Source organism: Eumetopias jubatus, unplaced genomic scaffold, assembly GCF_037043125.1.
Source record: "Eumetopias jubatus isolate StellerSeaLion01/CBP00866 unplaced genomic scaffold, mEumJub1_p1.0 scaffold_4, whole genome shotgun sequence".
Taxonomy (NCBI): Eukaryota; Metazoa; Chordata; class Mammalia; order Carnivora; family Otariidae; genus Eumetopias; species Eumetopias jubatus.
The window spans coordinates 118,623,976-118,643,688 of NW_028274810.1; the positions used below are offsets into that span (position 1 = coordinate 118,623,976).

General features: G+C 43.8%; 1 protein-coding gene and 1 non-coding gene across 2 annotated transcripts in view; one reads left to right on the forward strand and one right to left on the reverse strand.

Moving 5' to 3' along the window:
- ADCY8 (adenylate cyclase 8) overlaps positions 1-19,713 on the forward strand; it is a 226,994-nt gene that overhangs the window by 162,814 nt on the left and 44,467 nt on the right. Inside the window, exons 10-11 of the mRNA XM_028105668.2 lie at positions 14,767-14,968; positions 17,051-17,140. Of these exons, the coding sequence (XP_027961469.2) occupies positions 14,767-14,968; positions 17,051-17,140 (292 nt within the window). The remainder of the gene's footprint in view (positions 1-14,766; positions 14,969-17,050; positions 17,141-19,713) is intronic.
- On the reverse strand, positions 2,222-2,328 carry LOC114211205 (U6 spliceosomal RNA). Its single transcript, XR_003609708.1, has one exon. It is a non-coding gene; the product is annotated as a U6 spliceosomal RNA (small nuclear RNA).

The following is a 19,713-nucleotide window of genomic DNA, read 5'->3' on the forward strand; positions in this document are numbered from 1 at the left end:
CTGTACTTTAAGGAAGCCCCCACATCCTTGCTCAGGTAAAGTCCCTTCTCCTTAAACTTACTGTGAATTTTCCCCTTTAATGGGATCGACATATATCTGTGAAATGTCTTATACAAGCTAGCAATATGCCAGCCCTCGACTATGGTATAATGTTGTAAGAGGAGGTCTGCATCCTCTAAGATGTAATTTATTGGGAGAGAGAGACATCAGTGCTGACTTCCAGTTAATGAGCACTTATTACATGGAAAGCACTAAATCCTTGGCATGCATTGTCTCAGCAAAGCCCTCAAAGGCAACCAGTAAGTGAGAGAGCACTCTGATTCCCGTTTTGTGATGGCTGAGTTGGGAATTGAACCCAGAGACAGAGTCTGTGCTTTTGACTACCTACCTACTCTATACCAAAATCAGTAATTCGTTCTGACCAGATGGCTGAAGGAAGAGTTTGCAGAAAAGGTAATATTTTGAGCTGAGCAGGATGAGATAGAAAGAGTAAGTGGAAGGGCATTCCACGTTTAAAAAAACAGCACTGGCAAAAGCACAGGGGTGTGCAAGACGTTGTGTTTGTAGCGTAGTGGATACGTGGGAGAGTCTAGAGTAAAGGGTTTGTGTGAGGACGTGGTGGGCGCAGTAGCCGAAGAAGGAATGAGCTAGTGCAGGTTCAGTGTCTATAGTGGTAAAAGGTATTCAAGCTAAGTAACATTCCGAGAATGGCCATGCCTGACCTTCTCTGGATTAGCAGAGATACTAGGAGAAAGAGAAAGGGGACTCCAGGGAGTTGGTGGCAGAAGGTGGTGTATTTCAGAACAGCTAGATAGCAAAACCAAACACTTCGTGGACTGTATTTACAACAAAAACAGGTGAGATGATAGCCCCATAAGTTCCCAAATGGAAGTAGGTGGTGACAGTTTCCCAATAGCCCCAGGATTGGTGTGACATCAGCATCTGTGTAGGAGGAATCAGAAATAAGCAAGTAGGCATCTGTCATGTCTGGGAACAAAAGAATCCCAGTACAGCCAATAGATACTCACTGGGAAGTACCACCGGGTAAACTGAGGAAGCCGCCGGAAGCAGGAGGGGTTTGCCCAGTCCGGCACCCAGTGAGTGCGAAGGCCCACAGTAAGTTCAGAAGAGCTGGAACTGTCACACACCTGGAACCCACCAGACCAACCACCCTGTCTCCTTCCCAGGAGAGCGCCTTGGAAGGATCTGTGTGCGGGGAATCCAGAGAACTCACAATAAAGACTATAGAAAAGAAGAAAAGCCAGGGTCATTGTAAAAGTGGAAAGAGAATGTAGCCATCACGCTTTTGAACACCACATGAAAGCAACTAAAGAGAGTGTTCTGTAGAGTTAAAAAATAAACTCTCCTAAACCACACCTATTTCTGGAAGTTCAGCAATGTTAATTTGACACAGAAATGAGCAACAAATCATCTTGGTGGCAATCCCATACCAAGCTATTATCAAAAGAAAGAGGGAAAAAAGTAGATCGGTATCCTTACAGTTGATGAAAACATTCCAAAAATACAGGCCCACAATGTATATCAAATCTACAACCCACTACCTCAGAAGAATTGAAGCATTTCATGTGGTTCAGGACATGAATTAACAACCTAAACCAGAAGTAGAAAAACTTAGAAATTCAATAAGATAGCTCAGGAAGGAAATAAAAATGAAAAGAAAGATACATTTCGGAAATGAAGACCTAAGAAGAGGGAACATAGAGCACATAAAGACACCAAATAGTGCCTTAAGAGGAACAGGAGGTAAAAAGGAAGAATTTTTTTAATAAAAAAGAAGAGTAAAAGGCGGAGCGCCCTCCCCTACACTTTCCCACCACAATGACAAGAATCCAGAAAATTAATGGTGGACTATAGCTGAAAAAACTGCAAGACACAGACTCTTTCTGAGGAGGAGTTCTCAGGGGAGCCCAGTTCAAGAGGGGAGACAAAAACAAGGACACGAATTTGAAGCCACTGGTAGATATATAGCTACTGAAAACACTAAATGTAGCCCAACTCCAAGGGACATTTACTTAAATCCTCACCGTAAAGATCAATTCACTTCGGTTTCTCAAACCTGATACAATGTGACCAGTTTTCAACAAAAAAATTACAAGGTATGCCAAAAGGAAAGAAGAGACAGAGCAATCATTAGAATCAGACTCAGGGATGACAAAGATGCTGAAATTATCAGAAAGAGAATTTAAAATAACTATTTTTAAGGTATTAAGTGTTCTTCACAGATTTGGACGTAATGCTTGCACAGAGGCCATGCTAATCTTCTCTGTATTGTTCCAATTTTAGTATATGTGCTACTGAAGCAAGTACAATATATTAAGTGTTCTAATGGAAAAATTAGACACCATGCAAGAACAGATGGGCAGTATAAGTAGAGAGAAACTCTAAGAAAGAATCAAACAGAAATGCTAGAAATAAAAAGACTGCAACAGAAATAATGAATGGGCTCATCAGTAGACCCAACAAGGCCAAGGAGAGAACCAGGGAGCTTGAATATAGGTCAACAAACTCTCAAACTAAATACAAAGGAAAAAATAAGTGGAAAAAAAAACAGGTCAAAGTATTTAAGAACCCACTTTAAACATAGAAAATCAAATATGTTAAAAGTAAAGGGATGGAGAAAGATAGACTATGCTAACATTAATCAAAAGAAAGCTGTAGTAACTATACTAATTTCAGTTAGAGTAGACTCAGAACAAGGAAAATTATCAGAGGTGAAGAGGACATTATGTCATGATAAAAAAAAAAAAACACTTCTCAAAGAAGACATAACAATATGTATGTTATGTCTTGTATCTACCTATGAAGAGAGTGCCAAAATACATGAAGATTAAATAACACATGGGCCAAAAAGAAATCTCAAGAGAAATTTCAAAATATTTTCACCTAAGTGAAAATGAAAATACCATTTGTCAAAATTTGTAAGATGCAATGAAAGCAGTACTTAGAGGGAAATTTACAGTAATCAATGCATATATGACAAGAGAAAGATCTAAGATCAATAATCTAAGTTCTACCTTGGGAAACCAGAGAAAGAAAAGGAATTTAAACCTAAAACAAGTAGAAAATAAGAAATCATATAAATTAGGTCAGAAATCAATGAATTTGGAAACAGGAAAATAATAGAAAAATCAACAAAACTGAAATCTGGTTCTTTGAAAATATTAGTAAAATCAATAACCCCCGGTCAAGTAAACAGAAGAGAGAGGCAGAGAAAGTGACACGCACACAAATTACCAATATCATAAGTGGAAGAAAGTTTTCACTACTGATCCCACGGGCATTAAAATGATAATAAAAGAATATATGCCCATAAATTTGGTGACTGAGATGAAATAGACCAATTTGTTGAATGAGACACAAACTACCGAGATCCACACAAGAAGAAAAGGTTAACCTGAATAGCCCTATATCAATTAAAGAAACAGAGTCAGTGATTTTAAAACTGACTAAAAAAAATAAAACACCAGACCTAAATGGTTTCACTGGTGAATTCTATCAAAGATTTAAAGAAAAAATCATACCAATTCTACACAATCTCTTCTAAAAATTAGAGGTAGAAGGAACAGTTCCTAAGTTATTTTATGAGGTCAGCATTATCCTAATACCAAAATCCAGTAAAGACTTTGAAATAAAGGAGAACTACAGACCAATATCTTTCATCAACAGAGACACAAAAATTCTCAACAAAATGTTAGCAAATCAAACCCAACAATGTATGAAAATAATTATACACCATAACCAAATAGCATATATTCCAGATAGGCAAGACTTATTCAGCAGTTGAAAATCAGTGTAATCCACCCTATCAACAAGCTAAAGAAGAAAAATCTTACGATCACATCAGTTGACACAGAAAAAGCATTTGACAAAATCCAATGCCCATTAAAGCAAAAACTCTCAGAAAACTAGGAATAGAAGGGAACTTCCTTAACTTGATGAAACACAATCTACAAAGAACCTAGAGCTAGCATCATCCTTTGTGGTGATAGACAGGAACCTTTCCCCCTAATATCAGAAACAAGACAAGAATGTGCTATCTCACTATAACGACTTAATATCATATTACACATTCTTGCTAGTAAAATAGAACATCAAAAAGGAATGAAAGTTATACATATGGGAAAGGAAGAAATAAAACTAGGTGTATCTGCAAATGGCCTATGTAAAAAATCCAAAAAAAAAAAAGCCACCAAAAAACCCTCCTAACACTAATGAGCAAGTGTAGCAAGCTCACAGCATACAAAGTCAATATACAAAAGTCAATTGCTTTCCCATATACCACCAATTAAAAATTAGCATTTAAAGTTAAAGAAACTTTTTAAATCACCAAAAATTAAATACTTAGGTGTAGATCTAACAACATATGTACAAGATCTGTATACATAAAACTAAAAAACACCGATGAAATAAGTCAAAAAAATATGTAAATAAATTCTATGTTCATGGATTGAAAGACCTGATATTACTAAGATGTCAGTTCTTCCCAGCTTGATCTATAGATTCAATTCAGTATCACTCAAAATCCCAGCAAGCTAGTTTGTAGATATCAACAAACTGATGCTGAAGTTTATATGAGAACACAAAAGCTGTAGCATAAACAATAAAATACCAAAAAAAAACCCCACCAAAACTAGAGTATTCACACTACTTAATTTTAAGACAATATAAAGCTATAGTAATCAAGAGAGTGTGATATTGAAGAAAGAATAGGCACATATTTCAAAAGAAGAGTGAGCCCAGAAATAGACTCACACTAATATATATATATATAATAATCAACAGGTTTGTGACAAGGTGCAAAGTCAGTTCAATGGAGAAAGGATATTTTTTTCAACAAATGGTACTAGAAAAATTGGATGTCCATATGAAAACAAAAAAGAACCTATACACAAACCTTACACCTTTCACAAAAATAACTGGAAATAGTTCATATACTTAAATGCGAAATTATAAAATTCCGAGAAAAGAACATAGGAGAAATTTGTGATCTTGCATTTGGTTGTGAGGTTTTAGATCTAATGCCAAAATCATGATCCATGAAAGAAAAAATTGACAAGTTGGACTTTATTAAAATTAAATTTTCTGCTGTGTGGAAAACACTGTTCAGAGAATGAAAACTCAAGCCACAGATTAGAAGAAAACATTTGTAACTCACATATCTGGTAAAGGACTTGCATCCAAGATACACAGAGAACTCTCAAAACTCAACAATAATAAAACAAACAACCCAATTTTTATAATAGGCAAAAGATCTGAACAGACACTTCACCAAAGAAGATACGCAAATATCAGAAGAGCATATAAGGGGCGCCTGGGTGGCTCAGTCATTAAGCGTCTGCCTTCGACTCAGGTCATGATCCCAGGGTTCTGGGGTCAAGCCCTGCATGGGGCTCCCTGCTCAGTGGGAAGTCGCTTCTCTCTCTCCCACTATCCCGCTTGTGTTCCCTCTCTCGCTGTGTCTCTTTCTGTCAAATAAATAAATAATCTTTTAAAAAAAGAGCATATGAGAAGATGCTCAATATCATTTTCCATTAGAGAAATGCAAATTAAAATAATGACACTATACCGCCACATACCTATTAACAATGATAAGGACCAGAAAATAAGGAAGTATTAAAATGCACAAACCACACACACACACACACAATGATGGGAGAATGTCAAGGGACACGGGAGTCAACTGAAAGAGCTCTCAGGAGCCAAAGATGGAACAACTTGAATAAGAAAATAAATAGAATTGGGCTAAAACCTAAAATATAAAATAAATATCTATTGGTTGGTACGGATAGAAATAAATGATTGAATGAATAAATTAAGAATAGATAAATCTCCCATTCAGAAAAATCCCAAATAATTTATGTAGATACTCTGTCCTCAATGGTAGAATTTAACTCCCTGCTCCCGTAGGGGGCATGTGGCTATGCTGAATGTAACTTCCTTCTGAAAAGTACAGTATGGGTGGACGGAAAGCCTGGAGAAACATGACAAATGCTCTCAGTCAGCTGATGAAGACTAATATCAACAGTGATAAGTCATGTTGAATGAGAATGGCACGTAACCTCTGTGGTCTTCCTCTCAAAACCCCATAACCTAATCATAGGGGGGAGAAAAGGACAAATTCCAATTGAAAAACATTCTACAATATACCTGGTCAGTACTCCTCACAACTGTCAGGTCATTTAAAGCAAAGGAAGTCTAAGAAACTGTCACAGTGAGTAGAGCCTAAGGAGATATGACAACTAAAATTGAAGGTGGTATCCTGGATTGGAGATAGGAATGTGGAAAATCCTATCAAGAATGTCCAACCCAGTATCTATGAGCCTAACATGGGGCCAGACTGTGCTGTTGAAATAATAATCCAGTTTTTGTTTAAAAAAAATTTTGGAGATATGTATGATTCCAGGGCCAGGACAGGAGATATACAAGACAATATACAGGACAAGAACATCTTGTTCTATTAGAAAATAAGGAAGCCATCAAGTTTATTCGCCATGTCTAAAGGACTCGGAAGCCACACTGAGGAAGTTCTCATTGTTCCAAAATGGAATAACTTGAGCTTCAGTATGGATAATTGTTAAAACATTCAATGAAAACCCAGCAAATATTTTTAACTTTGTGGGTTTATAATGACATTTTTAGAAGTTGGATGGATGATAGAGAACTGATTGGTTATCTTGGAAAGAACAAAAGAAAGAAAAGAAAAGAAAGAAAAAGAAAGAAAGAAAGGAAAAGAAAAAGAGAGAGAGAGAAAGAAAGATGTTTTCTGTCTTTCCAGCATGTAGTGTACTACGAACTCACCAAATAGTAGGTGAGTGAAACATCATAAAATTATTCATGCTAATAGTTTTTAAAGAAATTTTAGAATTAAAATACTGCCATTTTCCAACATCCCAATGAATTAATGGATCTAAGAATTGAGCATCAGAGGACGTTATTAACACAAAAGGAGGGAGAGCCTTATCTCCTGATGGGAGAAGAACATAACATGTTTATAGTCTTACCGAAAGGATTAAACCTAAGTCTGATCAGACCTTTGAATCCAGCTTCCAATTTGCAGGAATCGTGGAGGATAAAGGATGCTGAATGAGTCTGCAAAAGTAAAATCCAGGCAGTGGGAAATGCTATAGGTCAAGGGCACATATTCTTCAATAAAGACATTGTGAAGAAAATAAAGGGATAAAGAGAGAACCTGCAGATTCTTTGGAAGACTTGATAAAACAATTTAATTTAAAAATGGGCACAACTAAACTGTACTGTCTAAATATAGATGATAAAACTATAAAGGAAAGGGGAGTGATTGATTGAGGGTAGGAGAGAGGGTTATAACGGAGCCTGGGGATGGGCTTTCGGAGTGCCCGACAGAGTTCTGTTTTGTGAACTCAGTGGTCATTACAAAGGCAGACATGTTATAATAGCTAATTAAGCTAGACTCTGGTGTGGTTTTCTGTGTTTTTGCTTCATCTTACAATTTAGTCTTTAGTGAGAGAGAGAGGGAGAGAACGAAAGACTGTGTACCTCTGCTCAATTGAATGCCTATTATGAGCCAGACCTGTGTGAGATGCTGGGAATCTATCAGTGAACAAAAAAGACAAAAAAGTGCTCTCCTGGATCTTATAATCTAGTGGAAGGAGTCAAAGAAATAAGCAAGATATGTGCATATGTCTATATGCTCTATAGAGGTACATGTGTAGATACACTTTTGCCCTGCGTATGGATGACATATATACTATGTATGCAGATCTGTATTTGCTATTGCAGTGAATGAATGAATCAGGAAAGGTACCAGGGAGTGCCATAAGAGGATGGGCATCCTGCCTCCCTAAGAACCATGTGCGGCCTCGAGTCTCAGGGATGGCCTCAGGGTGGTGAGCTGTGAGTGATGGCATGGTCTTGTCAGATTCACCCAAACTTCCTGAACTCCCCTCTTGATTCCTGCCAGTGGGGAGTTGGGGGCCAAGAAGGGCCCTATCTGGGGGATGCTCCCTCCTGACTCCTGGATTCCCAACAAACATCCTTTATGTGCCTGTTTGTGCTGGACACCATGCTGGACACTGCAGGTACACAGTCCTGGTCCCTCCCATCAGAAAGCTCACAGTGTAACGGGGGGGAAGGCAATTAGCCGAGCAGCTAGAATACGGGACAAAGACTCTTACGACAGGGCAAATGTAAGGTGGAGGGTGTGTAGGAGTGAGGTGAGGAAAACAGATCCAGGCAGTCGTCCCAGAGGAGGTGACACTGACATCTCAACCCCCTCCTGAAGGACTTGCCAGGTCACGGGAGAGCACTGAGATGGAGGGGGCAGGGAGACTGGAAAGTGAGTGTCTGGAGGTGAGGGGTTTGTAAGCCTTGCTGAGGAACGGTGACGGGTTGGCAGAGAAGATATTATTGAAGCTTTTCATCGAGGCAGTGATGAGGTCGAATTTGTGTCTAGAAGGATCACACTAACATGGAAAATGGAAAGGTGGAGTGGCCTATAGTTGGGGTGACCAGTAGAAGGCAGGTGCAAAACTCTGGGGTGAGAAATGGTAGGGACAAGGTAGTGGTGGTGGCCATGGAGGTGGGCGGGACCAGAGAGGAAAACTTTGCTAGATAGTTAAGGCAGAGACGGCCTGGGTTGTGGGGAATGGGAGACCGAGAGGAGCCCAGGGCGGACCTGAGGGTCTGAAGTAGCACTGGGACAGAAAGGGTCACTGTGCCAAGAGGAAGGGAGCATGGCACTTCTCGTGGCCCGGGCAGGCTCCCTTCCCAACGGCCTTGACCACAGAGGTGAGCCAGCCCTGCTGCCCGATTCCTGGCTTCAGGGGAAGAGACCTGGTTCCTTGAACAGCAGCTGGTGGGCAGTAGTCTCTAACTCTGGGGTGCAAGCTGAAATACCAGCCAACACCCTGAGCTCACTTGCACAGCTGAAGAGAAAAAACTGACAATGAAGAAAACATCCCAAGCCGATCTCTGACCAGACAGGCCACATGTTGTGGGGACTGAGGGGCCCCTTTGCCCCAGACACAGCACAAGCTTTCGTCAATGTGTGCTTGTTTCCTCTCCAACTCATTTTGTGTCTGATTGATTTTTTGTGACTAAACAGATGGCAGGTGCCTTTCACTGACATTTCTTCCATCACGGAATTTTTAGCAGGGGAGGCAGGCTCTCCTCATATGACCACAGCTGACTCCCAGCCCCCAAAGCAAAGTGTAATGGACCCTGGCACGCATAGTGCTTGCTCCGCTCTTCGCCCTAATTTCCTCATGCACGCAGATGTTCCTCTCCCAGAGGGGTAAACTGAGGAAAGAACAGATAATAGCTCTTGTGATTATAGAACAGAGTAGCTCAGTCTGCAAGCATGGTGATGAGGGGGTAGAGGACAGACAGCGAGGAAGGTGGGGAAGTGGGAACGAAAGAAGGCAAAAGAGAAAACACGCAAGAAAAGAGGGAGGCTAGGAAAAAAAAGAAAGAAAGAGGCCCTGGGTCTTACTACTTTCTGTGCATCTCACTAGCTGTATGTACATATTTGACCTCTCCGGAGCTTCAATTTTCTCACCTGTAAAATGGGAATAACAATGCCCATTTCCCAAGGTTGCTGTGAGAATTAAAAGAACCATGTCCATTTTGATAAATTCTGGTTCCCTTCCCTTTCCTGAGCCATAGTGTTTTCATCCGTTGAAGTGGCTAAGAATACCTACCTCTCAGGGTTGCTGTGAGGCTCAGATGTACTATTGTACTCATAGGCTCTTTGCAGATTCTGAAAGGTGGTATAAATGTCATCTTTGGGTATGATCCGACTTTCTGTTTCCTACTGCACTCCAAGCTGCTAGAGGCTGTTCACTCCTCCCCATTGATCCCCGCCTCCCCAGCAAACACCCAGTCGTGATACCAACCCAGACTCTGTTTTTAAAGACAGACTATGGGGAGCAATTAGAACGTAATGTCTAGAAATGATTTGGAGAGAGCTGTTTGCAAATCCCTTATCATTTCTTTCAGATTGATTTCAGAAATGAGAGGTTTCCTTTCCCCTTATGGACACCAACAATGCAAAGCAAATTCAGAACCCCTGGATGCCTAAGTAGCTCTATAATTAGATTAAAAAACTACAATTGGTTGCTACAATGTTTATGTGTGCAGATGATAGCTGAAGAGCTGCTGCAGAGATTCTTAGAGGAATTTTATAGGCAGCGCCAGCGCCTCACATCTTATAATTAATACTCTTCCCATCGATTTTTGAAATGCCCTTGGTTTTCTGGATTTCACTGTGAATAGAGGAGAACTAATGTTTCTTTGAGTCTGTCTTACGTGCTAAGCATACTGCTTTATTACTTTAACCTCAGAGCCTCCTTAAAAAGTGGGCTTAACAATTCTGGTTTTGCAGACTAAAAACATGATACTCAGAAGAGTTAGTTACCTTGCCCAAGTCTGTGCCACTGGTTAGGTTTTGGAGCTATGGGTTCAGACACCCAGGGTTTTGTTTGCTCTTGCCACTCACTAACCCACATGCCCGCCTTTTACCTCCTGTCTTAGCTCCTTTAGGAGCTGTCACAAAATACTACGGACTGCGGGCTTATAAACGGCTCCCACGGTTCTCACAGTTCTGGAAGCTGGAAGTCCAAGATCAAGACACTGGCACATTCAGGGTCTGGTGAGGGCCCTCTCTGCCTAGTTTGTAGATGTGTCCTCATGGGGAGGACGGGGCCAAGGAGCTCTCGGCGGGCCTCTTTTATGAGGGCACTGGCCCCATTCATGAGGGTTCCACCCTCATGACCTCATCACTTCCAATGCCCCACCTCCAAATACCATCACATCAGGCCTTACGATGCAATATCCAAATTTGGTAAAACACAAGCCCTCAGTCCACAGCGCCTCCCTTTCCTTTGTTTCAGTAAACCCGGAAGGAAGTGCTGATCACTTAAAATGATGTCGGGGCAGAGGTGGGTTCTGTGTGCCAATCCCACACACAGCCCTCCAGCATACCAAAACACCCCACCAAGAGTCGACCCAGAAGCACAATAGCTAAATGGGCAACAAAGCGTCAGTTTTGTAAATTGCCAAGCAAATGCTTGCTTTGCCTGTGCAAAACTTACGGTAAAGGCTGGGATACAGAATGTGGTTGAAGTCAAGAGACCACATGGTGTCCATTCTGAATCTCCTGGCTCTCTACTTATGTCCCCTACTCCACCTTCCCATGCCAGTGTGGGATCTCACTGCTGTGATGTCGAAGAAGACTAGTGTGAGGCACACCCTCCCAGCGCCAAAGGAACAAAGAAGATCTGGGCAGTTGCCTGTTGGTGCTTCCTGGGGACACCTGAGCTTTGTTGCTCAGGAGGAGATGGCCAGTCTTCTTCTTACAGAGAAGGCCCTGGTTCTGGCTTCCCAACCATCTTAGTGGATCTACAAGGAGGGGAGGGCCAGCAGCAGAACTTCACATAAACCTTGAACTTTAACACTGGCCCTACCTTCCGGGAAGAACCAGGTCCCCTGAACATCCCGGATAGGCTCTGATCAGGCCAATGGCAGACTCCTCCCAGAGGTATGGGGGCAGGTAGAGGGGCCGGAGGGTGGCTGGTGAGGGGAGGAACAGCATCTTCTTTCCCCACAAAAAGTATAAGTCAGTGAGTGTTTATTGAGTGTTGTCTGTGTGCTCAGCTCTATAGCAGGTGTCATGGAAGAATCCAGAGAAAAACAGCTTTGAAGGATAAATGAGACATTCCCTCAGGAGAGAGCACAGAAGGGGAAGAAGCAGTCCTTAGGTCACATGCCTGAGTGTTGCCCATGGAGGGCGGAGAGGCTAGAGGGGGAGCCCAGAGCAGGCCCCACGGCCCTGCATATCGCCATGGAGGTCCGCAGACTATCCAAATGGCAGCAGGGGCCGCAGAAGAGTCTGAGGCTCCTGCTGAGTGACTCTCAACGTCCTCTTTGCCGGCTTTGCTTCTGCCTCACACTTTGAAACAAGGCATTCTTATTCTTGGTGGCTGCCTCACGGAATTGAGACGCATCAGCCTCGAAATTGGCCCTTTTTGTCTGGGGAACTGTCTGACAAAAGCGATCCTCCTCCATTTGCCTCCCCTGGGTGCCCCAGAATAATGGTGTGCTGTTTAGGAGTGTGTTTCCAGCCTGTTTGGGGGGAAGTTTCCCATCTGCCCAGAGCCCTCTGGGAACCCACTGCTACACAGACCTTCTGTTCTTATCTAAAACTCCTGCAGAGACTTCCTGTCAAGGTGATCTATAAAACCCAAACTGTGCAAGTATTTTTTTTAAAAAAAGGAAAATATAAAACCTTCAACAATAAAAGCTGGGGCTGTGGGGAGAGTGACTTGTCAGCCTTTGTGATGCTTGAGCATGCAGAGGGATTTGCCAGTCTTGGTTACCCACCCACCCCCCTTGCAAATGTCTTCCTCCTGGCTGTCCTGATGCCATGCACTCTTTCTCTCCTGCTCATTTGACTACATTTCCTAAATTTCTTTTGCTGCCTTCTCTCCTTCCAGCCCATCAACTTCCTCTGTAGCTTCATCTGTAGTGCCCTTACCTCTTACCCTCCTTGGGCAAACTCCTCCCTTCTCAGATCTTTAACCGCCACCTGTTCACTCCAGACCCCGAGTTCCACAACTGTCCCTCCAACTGCCTAGCCGTCTGCATGTCTCTAGCTGGGTGACCCACAAGCATCAGAAATCAACTGGCCCCACATCAAATTCATCATCCTTATCCTCTATGGATCAGCTTCTCTTCCTGAATTTACCAGTTCAGATGGTAAAAGCATGAGTGTCATCCTTAATGACGCCACTCTGCCACACACCTCTGCACACATGCAAAAAACACTTACTAGGATTATTGACATGTCTTTCCCCAAACCTCCCAGTTATCCGTGCTGCTACCTTATGTCCCTCCCTTGGCAACTCAGGCCCCAACTATCTAAACCTCTTCTAAACCCTTTCTCTTCTCTTCACTTCATCCGTCATCCTCCACCACGGTTGCCCTTCAGATACACAGATCCAACCCTGTCCTTCCTGATTAAACATCTGGAGTATCTGTGCATCGCCTCCATGCAGAACTTTCTACATCGCATGTATGAGACCCTCTCACTCTCCAGCCCCACAACCCTACCACCTGGATTAGTGGAACTTCTAAACATATACTGGTCACTCTTACTCTCCTGCTCCTTACTTTTTCCTCCCTAAAACCCTCTCTTCAACTTCCAAGGTCTGACCCAAATGTCACTTCTTTTGTGAAGACTCCCTTGGTTCCTTTTCCTGTTTTCTAAATGATGGTTGTTCAAACCCCTTTATAGATCATAGCATATTATCCAATAGTTCATCGTGTATATGTCCATGTTCTCCTCTAGATTATGATCTCCTAGAGGATGGGGAAGATTTGTCCTAGTGTCTACCACTGTATCTGGGAAGAAGATTGTGGAATGAATAAGTAAATGACACCACAGAATCCAAAATAAAAGATGACAGCACACGTGGGAGGTCTGTCCCTCACCAAAATGATTAGAATGGCACAGTGGACTTTAAATCTTAGCTCTAACACTAACCAACTCATCGACCTCTGGGAAATTGCTTTTCTCTGAGCCTTAAATCTTCACCTGAATAAAGAGAGATCAAGAGACTTCATAAGTCTGTATCAGGGAATGGAAATCAGCTATTATATAGAGTGCTTAGCATTTTGTCTAGCACATAGTCAGAGCTCCATGCGTTACTGACACTAGTGTTATTAATAATAAGTATATGAAAATCCAAGCAGAATGATAGTAAAGCATTGTTAGAAAGTAGGTCTAACTTCATTTACTGAATGCATGTTGACTGAGCACCAACCAGTGGAAGATGCTAAAGCCAAATGGATGGACTTCACTGTAGAGAGGGAAGGGCCCCTTCCATGAAGGTACCCTTCAATGTGAACAGTTGGTTGGTTAAAAGAGAAGTAGAGAAATGAGACATGAATGGCTGGACAGAGAATAGAGAACGAGGGGCGAATTCCCAAGGAGAAGGAATGTGCCTACTGAGAGTTTGGTTGGTAAGGAGAGGAAGCAGTCAAAAATGCCTCCAGAGATGGAGTTTGAGATCACCAAGTTGCTGGAAACAGCCTGACACCCAGCAGAGGTGTCCAACAGACAGGGCTACCATTGGACAGAGCTTTGGTGAGACCTTGAAGCTCAAGATGTATACTTGGGAGTGATGTTGAAGCCTTGGGCAAGGATGAGTTCTCCTACCTACAACTCAAATTGTTCCCTTAACCATGTCTCAAGTGGCACATAGTATATTCCCTGCAAACCTTGAAAATCACTAACCAAACTGAGCAATTTGGAACAGGTGCCAAGTTCAGTTCTGGGCATCAGAGTAGACCAAGAGGGAAAGTGTTTCATAAAACACACCTCAAAGGGGAAAGGGCATGCGGGTCCCTCCCACAGTCTGGGTATTGAGATAAAATTCCAGTGGTGTGTTGCTTTGGCAGCAGTTGCCTAGTGAGAAAGATGATGATAGAAGAAGCAAAAAAAAAAAAAAAAAAAAAAAAAAATGGGCAGGAACAATAAATCATGCCAAATATTTCATGGTCATTTCAAGGTTTCTCGATAGAATATTCTAGGGATGGATGTAATAAAAATGTCTCCTGCTGATTTTTCTTGAACAAACAGAACTTTAGAGAATTATCGGGTGCCAGTGGTGGGGAAGGGTAGTTATGAATGTGATTACCAGTGTTGCCCAGTGAGTGGAGATCAGACAATTGATGCTATGTGACCCAACGTTCTGGGTTTCCCTGCAGGGTGATGCCAATGGCCATCCAGTTTTCCATCCTGATTATGCTGCACTCGGCTCTGGTCCTCATCACCACAGCAGAGGATTATAAGTGTTTGCCCCTCGTCCTCCGGAAAACTTGCTGTTGGATTAACGAGACCTATTTGGCCCGGAACGTCATCATCTTTGCATCCATCTTGATTAACTTCCTGGGCGCCATCTTGAATATCGTAAGCATTCCAAACCCACCAACCCTCTGGCTTCTCGCGTGCAGGCAGGAATGAAGGGTTTATGGAGCCTGCAGCTTCTTTTGTTTCTTCCTTTGTACCACTTACCTTCAAGTGCCTGGTGCAGCCCCAAGCTTAGGGATAGAGAACAGAGATGCGGCTACTGTCAGAGCTGTGCATCTTACTGTTGGCAAATTGTCTTTTTCCCAGTGGGGGTGGTTATCTGCTCCAAAGGAGCGTAAATGCCCTAAAGTTTCTATATTGTCAGTGGCCAACCAATTATAATCGTCAGAGTTTCCTTTAAGTACCTACCTGCTATGTGCCATGCACTGAAGGAGGAGCTGTACGTGTTTTTCTTAATAAATCCTCACATAAACCCCGTGAGGTAAGTCTCCTTATCCCCACTTTATGGCTAAGGAAACTGAGGCTCAGAGACATGAAATAACTTGCTAATAAGGTCTGTCTGACTCCACGACTCATGCTCAATCTCAAATAATAAATTGTATCTCTGGGAGTGGGGGTGGGGTGGGGAGTGGAAATTAAAGATCTGTCATTTCTTGAGCACCTACTATGTGCTACAGGTAGGTATTAACGTTCCCATGCAATGGGTAAGGAAACTGCACTTCAGGAAGCTTGAGATCTTGCCTATGACTTTCTAAGGGTTCATATTGGATGTGACACATTGAACTTGGATGACTCTCTAGCTGCCATATTTATCACTGTTTTTAATTTGGTAATACATGTTTTAATGATTTCATTTTCTCTCTAGAGTGGTAACATAATAGCGCCAGCATTTTTTGTGTATATACAAACAGTCTGTGTTGTCCAAGGCTGAGTTACTCTAGATTTTAGGAGTGATCTGTCTGATTCCAGGTTTTGAACTTGGCACATTGAGAGAGGCTAGTGGAGGCATCCATCTTGTGGCTGAGCCCATCATTGTGGCCTTTGGGCCTGAGGGAGGGTCTCCACGTGTTCAGCGACCCAAACTGAGGACTCCCACAGTTGTCAGCCTGTGAGTCGGAGGCTTATACTGCCTGAAATTCACTGTCCAGAATGGCCCAGTAATTACTTACAGTCTATGTTGCCCAAGCTCTATGGTTGGCCTTGTAGGAAAGGATTCTATGGCGTAAAGAAAAAGGAAAATCCTAATCTAATTAAAGTCATCATCTAATGAATATTTTATAGATTATTGCAATTGAAAACGGAAGTGCTTAGGAATATTGATCATGGTCTGTGGAGGCGTAGCCAGGATCTCAAGGCTTGAGGAATCAGGTATTTCTGGGGTGCAGGATCTGGAAATAAATTCAGTGATTCAGGTCAGTGTTACCTCTGGGCCACCCATGCCAGAGTGGTGCAGCAGGTAGTTCAGAGGCTTTGGAGTCAGATAGACCTGCCATCAAATCTCAGCTCTACCGCTTACCAGCTCGGTGATCCCAGACAAGTTACTTTACTTCTCGGAGTTTCATATTTTTCTATTGTAAAATGGGGATAAAAACAGTAGCTACATCACAAGGTGGTTGTGAGGCTTTTTTGTCCAAAGTGTCTGGCACAGAGGAGGCATTCAGCCAATGGCAGCTACTCCTTCCCGAGCACCGCAAAATCTGCCGCAGTTTCTGGCCTAGGGAATGCCCACCACCACCACCCCAACCGGCCTTGCCTCATGCTAAGAGTCTTTCTGGAAAACGTGCCCCCTCAGATCCCTAGAATCCTCCCAGCTATTGAGGAGGAAGCAGGCTGCGAGCATCCCCCAGACCTTTTCTCCTGCCATCTGGCTCTCTTCAGAGCCCCACAGACACTCTCCACTGACCCTACGTGATGGGGCCAGCAGAGCTGTCTTAACCTGGCTTTGGGGCTGGCTTGCAAATGCTTTTTCTGAGCCAGTACCTTCTTTAAAATGAAAGAGGAGATCCCAGCTGGCACCTCCATTCTGGAATGAAGCCCCCTGTAGGGCCTGGTCTGCCCAGGCTCCTGCTGAAGCTCAAGCACACTGCTTTGTTCCCAGCACTCACACTGACTTTGTTGTTCCTGTGTTGTTTTGTTTTGTTTTGTTTTGTTTTGTTGTTGTTCTTTTTTTTTAATCCGCAGCTGTGGTGTGATTTTGACAAGTCGATACCCTTGAAGAACCTGACTTTCAATTCCTCAGCTGTGTTTACAGATATCTGCTCCTACCCAGAGGTATTTATTCTCGAGCTCCCCTTGGCAAGACGTGGGCCTAGGTACCACCACCAGCTCCACACAAGCACAACTGGCTGAAGGGTCTCAGAAAATGTTCAAGAGGCCTACTTCCTTCTTCTGCCGCCTGCTCCTCCTGCTCTCCTCTTCCTCCTTCCCCTTCTCTCCCTTTCCCTCCCTCCCCTGCCTCTTTCCCACCCCACTTCCAGCCCTTCCTGATTCTCCCTTCTTCTTCCTCCTCCTTTCTTCCTTCTTCACCTATACCTCTATCCATTTTCCTCTTCCCCTCCCCCACTCCCCTACTCATTTCCCCTTCTCATCTCAGAATCCTAGAGCAGAATGTGCCGCTGTTCCCAATGTAGGGCAGAGTTAGGTCTCAAATGGTATTTGCTGCCTTCAATAAGGAGAGAAGGAAGGAAGAGAGGTGAGGAAGGGAGGGAGGAAGGAAGGAAGGAAGGGAAGAAAGGGAGGAAAGAAAGAAAGAACAAGGGAAGGGAGGGAGGAAGGAAGGGAGGGAGGAGGAAGGGAGGGAGGGAGGAGAGAAAGAAGGAAAGAGGGAAGAAGGGAAGGAAGGGAAGGGAGGAAGGAAGGGAGGGAGGGAAGGAGGAAGGAAGAAAGGAAGGGGGGAAGGAAAGAAGGAAGGGAGGGACGGAGGGAAGGAGGAAGGAAGGAAGGGGGGGAAGGAAAGAAGGAAGGGAGGGAGGGAGGGAAGGAGGAAGGAAGGGAGGGAGGGAGGAGAGAAAGAAGGAAAGAGGGAAGAAGGGAAGGAAGGGAAGGGAGGAAGGAAGGAAGGGGGGAAGGAGGAAGGAAGGAAGGGGGGAAGGAAAGAAGGAAGGGAGGGAGGGAAGGAGGAAGGAAGGGACGGGGGGAGGAAGGAAAGAAGGAAAGAGGAAAGAAGGGAAGGAAGGGAAGGGAGGGCGGAAGGAAGGATAAAGGGAGGGAGGGAGGGAGGAAGAGAGGGAAGGAAGGAGAGAAGGGAGGGAAGGAGGAAGGGGGGAGAGATAGAAGGAAGAAAGCTGATGAGTCACAAACACAGAAAACCACAACTAAACTTAAAGCAAAGAGCAACACCACAGGATCAGGAGGTGTCCCAGCAGATACCCACCATCATTATGTAAGTCTCACCCTCCCTTGGCCACAGAGCCAGAGGTCTGGCCCTGGGTCTTGGGGTCAGCCTATGGCACTGGACAAAGGACAGTCTTAGGCTGTGTTAGCCATAGCCCAGAACTTTACATTCAGGGCCAGAAGTTCTGGGTCAGGACAGAGGACAGCTGGGATGTCCCAGCAGACCCCAGCCAACCTCACACCCCAAGGACCCAGGTAGACCCTTGTCCTCTAAGACCTCTCCACCATCTGGGTGGGGGAAAGGCTCTGTGTCGTCTCAACGAGGCCCCAGAATCGTTGTGAGAAATGCTCTGAAAAGGAGAGAAAGCCTCCTGCCCCGTACAAGGTACAGAGCATCTATTTGATGCTCATGGCATCATTCAATCCTCCAACTGTAGGGGGCACAGGTGGTTGTTATCTCCATTTTCTAGATAATGTAACAGAGGCCCAGAGAGTAACGTGTTCAGTGCCACCCAGCACCACTCCTGCCTGCCTTCCATCCTCCCTCACGTCTTTCCTTCCTTCTTTCTTTCTGTCCTTCTCTTCTTAATTCAGTTCTCGAGACTTGGAACTGCAGTTCAAACCCTATCTGGATTGTTCTTGACTTCGTGCTTCTGCATCCAGGCTCAGTCCTCCATCCCTAGGGGGGAAATAGGCTTTTCTTAAGGAAGTCCAGGGCAGGATGGGACTAGCTCTTGTTGGGGGACCTCCTCCCACCAAGTACCGAGAGAGCACAGACTTCATGGACTCTGTGGGCCACCAGCTCCCTGAGAACATCTCGGTTTGGGGGACATGAGCAGTGTTCCAAGAGGCAGTGAGTTGGCCACCCATCAGCCGTGGAGAGTTAGGCAAAGCTGGATTTCACTCCCGGCTGAGCCCCTTCACCTGCTAGCAGTGGAATCTTGAGTCAGCTCTTCTTCTCTCTGAACCTGAGCTTCCTTGTCTGGAAAGTGGGACAAATAATATCTTCTTCACACGGCTTTTGTGGAGTTAGGGAATATCATGTTGTCATGGTGCCTACCTAATTGAGTTAGCAGATGTGGAGCTCCAGCGTGTCATCTGACATGAAGTTGGTGTTCGTGAGCTATTCATCTGGGCTTCCACATCACTCTAAAACAGTGCATACCCTTGACCCCAAACCTAAACTCCCAAACTCAGGACCACAGCACTCATGGGTTTGCCAGTCCTAAGAAAGTGGCTTTTGGATCACATATCATCTCTGTGCTTCGGTTTCCTTATCTATAAAACAAGGAGGAAACTAGTACCTTCCTCAAAGGCAGTTGTGAGGATTAAGTGCATTAATCCATGTAAAGTGTCCAGAGTCGCATCTAGCACAAAGTGCTGATTTAATGAGCAGATGCTCATTAAACATCAACCATGATGTATTCATGATTTCCTGTAAGAAGGTTTTGAGCCTGTACCACTGATACACGTTTATCTCTAAGTTACATTCCTGTATCACTATGCTACTG